The sequence below is a fragment of the Sceloporus occidentalis genome, unplaced genomic scaffold (assembly GCF_023333645.1).
Source record: "Sceloporus occidentalis isolate IW3139 unplaced genomic scaffold, rSceOcc1.0.p SCAF_101, whole genome shotgun sequence".
Taxonomy (NCBI): Eukaryota; Metazoa; Chordata; class Lepidosauria; order Squamata; family Phrynosomatidae; genus Sceloporus; species Sceloporus occidentalis.
Window position 1 is genome coordinate 1,158,624 of NW_028317081.1, and position 6,681 is coordinate 1,165,304.

The following is a 6,681-nucleotide window of genomic DNA, read 5'->3' on the forward strand; positions in this document are numbered from 1 at the left end:
GCTTTTATTTAAAAAAATAGTTTACATGAATTAACATGTCTTATATTCAGGCTTTTTCTTTTTTTCCTAAGTTAATATTCAGATTTTGGGGGGTCATCTTATAATCGAGCAAATACGGTATTAACTGCCCCAATTAAATTGTACATTTCTGCGTAATTTGTTGGCGCTTAATAAATTAAATATAATAATAACACATTCAACATGGGGGGGGATGGGGATAGATATCTAATTTTCCCTGTAATCGTGGTCACTGGTCACTGGTCACAGATGGTGGCTTCTGTGTTACAAAGCACCTGTTTGGGTTCTTCTTGATTATTATTTTCCATCCAGTATTCACTCTTAAGCTGCGTCTTTAGTCTTTATAATAAGTTTTTTTTGATGGGTGTCCTTCATTTTTGTGAACGGATTAAGTTCCCCTGTCTCGTATTGTCCGTCCGTCTGTCTGTGTGTTTTATATCTTTTGAACTCTTATCAGATCGCAGCGTTTGTCTTATCCACGTTTTGTGTTCGGTGTGTCAGATGTTGACTTTTGTGATGAGATCCCAGGTATGGTTTCCTTCCGATGCTTTTATGCAGCGGATATTTATGCCGGCAGCGCTGCGCTGCGGACCGGTACCGGCTTCCTACAGGTTCTTTGCGGTTTTACTCTGCGTCCCGAGCAGCCTGCGAGGGCTTCTATGGGACATTTTCCCAGATCTTCTCTAGACTTTCCTTCCATTTGGTGATGATGTTTTGGGCAGTGGGGGGTTTAGATAGCCTCCTCCTGCTCTGTAAGAGTCAATTATCGTAACTACAACACCCTGGAAGGTTCTGAAAGTTTATTAAATTCTGAAATTGTCATAACCCAACTCAGATTAAGGCCCAAAAAGCCAATTAAGTTCTGCATTTTCCAAAACACCAGTAGATCACCCGGATGAGTGCCTTAAATTTTTGCCCCTTACAGTTTCCACTTTATTTTTTTACCAATCTCTTATATTCCGCAAATAAATTGTAACTGTATACTAAAAGTATTATCCCATGTAAAGATCTGCACAATTATTTCTCCCCAATGAGTTATTTCTCGGCATTTGTTAAGATCAGTCCTTAATGTAAGCTGATCCTTAGCGAGGACAGAGTGAGATACGGATCCGGATAGGAACTTCTTATGCTAGTTCTGCCATCTTTTGTCACGGATCAGCTTTGCTGCGGCAAATTGGATACATTATCTTTAAAAGCAAATATCCCTGAAACATTTCCGCTGGCCATAACACCAAAGGCACGCGCTACGGGCAGTCTTACGGAATGAACTCAGTAATGCTGGAGCCGTTACATCCACAGCTCCCAGTTACAGAACATAGTTCCATGCCACATGGAGCAGAGGCCTCTCGGCACGCGCATGTACCGCGGTTCGTATCAGTAAAACTTTGTTGAATGATACGTTGTGACGGCTGTAATGAGAACCACCACTCACCAAGGCTGTTTCAGGTCATGTACAAGGCCAGGCCGATGCGAACTAAATCATATGCACGTTTCCAACGAAGCGTTTACATAATCAGCATCGCATAGCCATATCTCCAAACAAACGTTAATGCGTTACAGCTTTCCCAGCCTAAGAAGGGTTAATGTGTCATCCGAGTGAGCGTACTCGCATGTTTAGCATGCCTGAGTGTGGCTGCATCGCTTGGCTTCGGTCACCTACACAGATGTGTAAATGCTTTGTGTATACAATCCGTCTGCTTCAAGGTGACCCCATAGTGATGTCTCGTAAAGCGACAGTCCAGCCGTTATATGCACTTTAATGCAGACGACTGCTCGGTCCCCTTTAAATGAGTATTTTTATTCTGCAGATGCACGGTTTGGTTCATTAGAATCCCCGCCATAAATTTGCACAGTTAATGTTAACCCACCCTTGGCTTGGCTTTAGGAGATGCTTTCACACACATCTCCTGGTTGCCCATGCGCAGTATACTCCAGCGCTGACTCGCTTTAGATATCCAGGGGGTCTAAAGACATCGCTGCGTGGCAAGCGCCCCCATCAATTCAGCCAAAACTGCCACCAGACGCAGATAGTGAATAAGGTGTGTTGCATCTCTGGAGCTTCATTTTAATTGCGTTGTTTGTTGATGGGGGGTGTTGGGGCGTCCCTTTAACAAAAAAGGTAATGCAGTCGGCCCTGGTTTGGCATGGCGAGCCTTGTAAACTAGCCGCCTCTTCAATATTTCATGGCCGTAGCAGTACAGGTGTCAGAAACGTAACTCTATACGGTTAGTAGGACCCAAGGAGGACGTCTCGGCTCTAATATTACCTTTTGTATAATCGCCTGCGGGAAGCGCTGCGAAGCCAACACCGTTGCTTGCCGTATGTTTGACATCAGAATCTGGAATGCTTCAAGGAACCCGTAGATCAAAGTGTCTTCTTTGTCTCTATCTCATGTAACAATAGACCGTCTCTCTGCTTGCCCAGGTTTATCCAAACTTCATTAATTGGTCCCTTCTTAATTTTTCTGTGAAATTCTGGCAAAATATCATCCCAGCAGTTAAAGTGAATCATTCCTACGGGGCATTAACAATGCTGTATGAATTTAGCGATCTTAGGGATTATGATAAATGAAGAATACTACTCACCAGGTTTCTTTAATGATTAGGGCTGCAACTAACGATTATTTTAATAATCGATTAGTTGGCCGATTATTTTTTCGATTAATCGATTAATCGGATAAAAAAAACAAAATGCAAATTTTTTGTTTATTTAAAATAATTTAATGAACTGGATGTTAAAAAAACAACTTAAAATTTACATTAACATTCTTATTTTGTTATGATGTAATAAAAAAACAATATTTTCAAAGTACAAAAACCCAAACACAATATTTATGAAACAAAATAACCCCAAACATTCTGAAAAGAGGTGGACTATTACTGTTAAAGAAACTTTGCACCCAGCACTTTGCACCCGGCACTTTGCACCCAGCCCTGGCACTTTGCACCCAGCACTTTGCCCCACCCCTGGCACTTTGCACCCGGCACTTTGCACCCAGCCCTGGCACTTTGCACCCAGCACTTTGCACCCAGCCCTGGCACTTTGCACCCAGCCCTGGCACTTTGCACCCAGCACTTTGCACCCGGCACTTTGCACCCAGCCCTGGCACTTTGCACCCAGCACTTTGCACCCAGCCCTGGCACTTTGCACCCAGAACTTTGCACCCAGCCCTGGCACTTTGCACCCAGCCCTGGCACTTTGCACCCAGCCCTGGCACTTTGCACCCAGCACTTTGCACCCGGCACTTTGCACCCAGCCCTGGCACTTTGCACCCAGCCCTGGCACTTTGCACCCAGCCCTGGCACTTTGCACCCAGCCCTGGCACTTTGCACTGTGCCCCTGCACCCAGTCTCCAACTCTGCCCTGCACCCAGCCCTGCCCCCACATTCTGCTCTGCCCCCACACTCACACCCTGCACCCACTCTGCTGTGCACCCACACTCACACTCTGCCCTGCACCCAGTCTCCAACTCTGCCCTGCACCCCCACCCCCACTCTGCCCTGCACCCAGTCTCCTGCCCTGCCCCCACACTCACACCCTGCCCTGCATCCCCACCCCCACCCTGCCCTGCACTCAGTCTCCTACCCTGGCCTTCCCCCCCACCCCCACTCTGCCCTGCATCCCCTGCATCCCCTGAAACCCCACCCCCACCCCCGCGAATCGCTCTGTGCGAACGGAGCCACTCGCACAGAGCGAACCGCAACTAAAAGAAGGCGCGTGTAGCGGAAGCGGGGAACGCTCGCGGAGGTAAGTAAAAGGAGCCGAGTGCTCCAACAACGAATCGATCACTCGATTAATCGATAACGGAAATCGTCGACAACGATTTCCGTTATCGATTATTATCGATTTTATCGATTCGTTGTTTCAGCCCTATTAATGATGCATTATTTTGACCGGCTTTTCTTTTTCTTTGGCTGCACATGTACTATATACCGTATATTAATTTACTGTATATAAATGCATTTACTGTATACATTCATGAAAAAATGCTTTGCCGCAATTATCAGATTATATACAAAATCAGCCCTGCTGCCCTTATGGCAACCAAATTCTTTATTTGGCAAGGTATTTGTCAGGTTTTTGTTGCAGGAATTGTCTATCTAATGGAAATTTTGTTGGGCATAGACTGCCCAGATCATTTAAAATATATGTAATATGAATATATTAATATTTATATCTTTTTGGACAGTTTTTATTCTTTTTCCCTGGGTTTTCTTGGTCTCTGTTCATGCTGTTGAAGACCAAGGTATCAGATTTGTATTTTCCCCTTCTGGGTGATAGTTGGCCGGATCCATTCAAAGCCCACGCCGTGTATGTTCTGATCACCTTTGGAATAAGTATCATTCTTAATCTCATTCACGCCCTTCGCCAATTTCATTCCAAGCCGAATGAACAGTGCCGGCTGAGTGAATACGAGGAATGTGTCTGTGAAAACACTTGATATGATACTTTTAGAATTTTTTTTTCTTTTTAGCAGTTGTTTAAAGGGGTCTTTTCCTTTTAGAGTACATTTTTATCATTAAATCAATTTTACTGCAGCTATTATTTCAATCACATATTTTCTTGAGGAATTCCACAGCTGTTTTTTTTTTTGTTTTTTTCTTCTTCTTTTTTCCGTCCCGATTCAAAATAGACGTGAAAAAAATATTTTTCCGGAGTCCCATCGACCTGGAAACTGAACAGATTTTCAGATATTTTCTGCATTCTTGATTTAATTGTCTAACGCGTTAATAGTTCAATCCCCGATATCCGCGGTTGTTCTTTCCTTTCTTTTGTCGGGGGTATTTCTTTCCAGGCTGAGTGGTATTTAGTATTTCTGTGGGAATTTCAGCTACTCGGACGTTTATTTTCACCGTGCCAAAGATCCCTGTGAGGACTGTGTGTGATTCTGAAGTTTACTACAATGGAAATCCACTATGTTATTCCAAAAATGCGGTGGATATCCATTGAACGAAGCCCACGACTGATTTTACATTTGTTTCTTTCCATAAATGTGGATATGCTTGTTACGTGCCATGGAAGTGGCCAAACCTACTGGTGTGCGATGCTGTGAACAATGACATTTATATGAAACGAGTGGTTCCCGTGTCAGCTGGGGTAATACTGATGCTCCCCCCCCCCCCATAGGATACTCAGCTCCTGGTATCACACTTTTATCGACTGTAATCACTCTGCATAGGGTTTCAAAATGTTTCCCAACTACTTCCAGCATTTTACAATTCTGTGGACCAAGTAAACTTAGACAATAGTGTCTATGGGATCTTACTTCTTAATGGGGAGGAATAATCATGCATATCCTAAGGACAAAAAGTTAAGATTGATTGAAGAATGTGTGCGTAGGTGTGTAGCCCATCTTATTTCACAGGAACTGCACAATTATTCCTCTCCATAAAGTTATTGCCATGTTGTTGGATGTTGACTGGTTCAGGAACCCTTTAAAGGGTGGATCGAGAGAAGGGCGAGAATTTAAGTTCATGAAGTAGTTTAGATGTGTTACTTTTACCAGTTCCATTTGTTAAATTAGCCTTTTTAAATATTTCTAAAGCTCTAAATTCCTCTGATGAACAGTTACAGTTAAATAAGTATATAAGTTGATTTAGTTTCTGCTTTTCCATGGTTTACCAGGATGAGTAAGTATTTAAATATGGTAAAATATATATAAGTATACATATATAAGTAAATATGGTAAAGTATAAATAAGTATATATAGATATATAAGTAAATATGGTAAATAACACGTTTCCTCTATTCTCCTATTGGAAAATAGCTCCTTTTAGCGCTTTCTGATTATTTCGTGGTGTGAAGCGGCGTGTCTCTCATGTGCACGGTTATAAAAGCTGTCTCCCAGTCTCATTTTCCCAATCGCTCTCGTATGTTGCAGGACGCAGCCCAACGCAGTCTTTGCCGAGGTTGATTCCGAAGAAGACGAACCAGACAACGAGCCCGAGTGGAAGAAGCGAAAGATCTGAGCTCAGGAAGCGTGAGAGTTTAGCGCCTGTGATTCACGGTCCTTACTCTGGAACAGGGAAAGCAGTGAGAAGATTTCCGCATCAGTTCCTTCAGTATCGTCCTCCCATCGTGTAGAGTAATATTTTTGCATACTGTTTCTAAAGGAGTTATTTTTAATAAAAATAAAGTTAAAAAACTGTAATCCTTCTTTGCAATTTCCTTCTTTACTGCTTCCATTTTGCATATTTTCAGGCAGAGATAGGGTTGCCATGTCAGCTGTTTTTCCCCCAGGACATATTTAATTTTGAATGTCGCTAGCCAACACCTTTAGTCGCTACATAATCTTCATGATGGGCCATTAACCACTTTACGACGGTACAACGTACTATACTGCCCAGAAACGAGTGCACCTTGCCGAGCGGAGGGCGGGATAGTACTTCCTACGTTGAAGTGTATGGTGCGCTCACGTGAGCGGCTCTGATTCTTCCTGGGCAAATGAGGCAATCTCCCTGCAGAGAACCCGCCTCTATTCTGGCCATGTGATTGCCGTGATCACCAATCACAGCGATCCTTGGGGCATGTGGAACCTTTAATACAATTGAAATGTTTTGACACAAAATTAGGTAGGGTAATACAGTCTAAACTTGAGGTTTCTTCTCTGCAGGAGGATTTTAGCTAGGGGACTGGGCAAGCAAGTGGCAAATGAGGTTCAAT

The 6,681-nt window shown here is 43.3% G+C and overlaps 1 protein-coding gene across 1 annotated transcript in view; it reads left to right on the forward strand.

The window, feature by feature from the left end:
• LOC149283774 (WD repeat-containing protein 70-like) overlaps positions 1–5,987 on the forward strand; it is a 106,670-nt gene extending 100,683 nt beyond the window's left edge. The window contains exon 17 of the mRNA XM_089497275.1: positions 5,900–5,987. Coding sequence (XP_089353401.1) covers positions 5,900–5,987 — 88 coding nt within the window. The remainder of the gene's footprint in view (positions 1–5,899) is intronic.
• Positions 5,988–6,681: the final 694 nt, after the last annotated feature.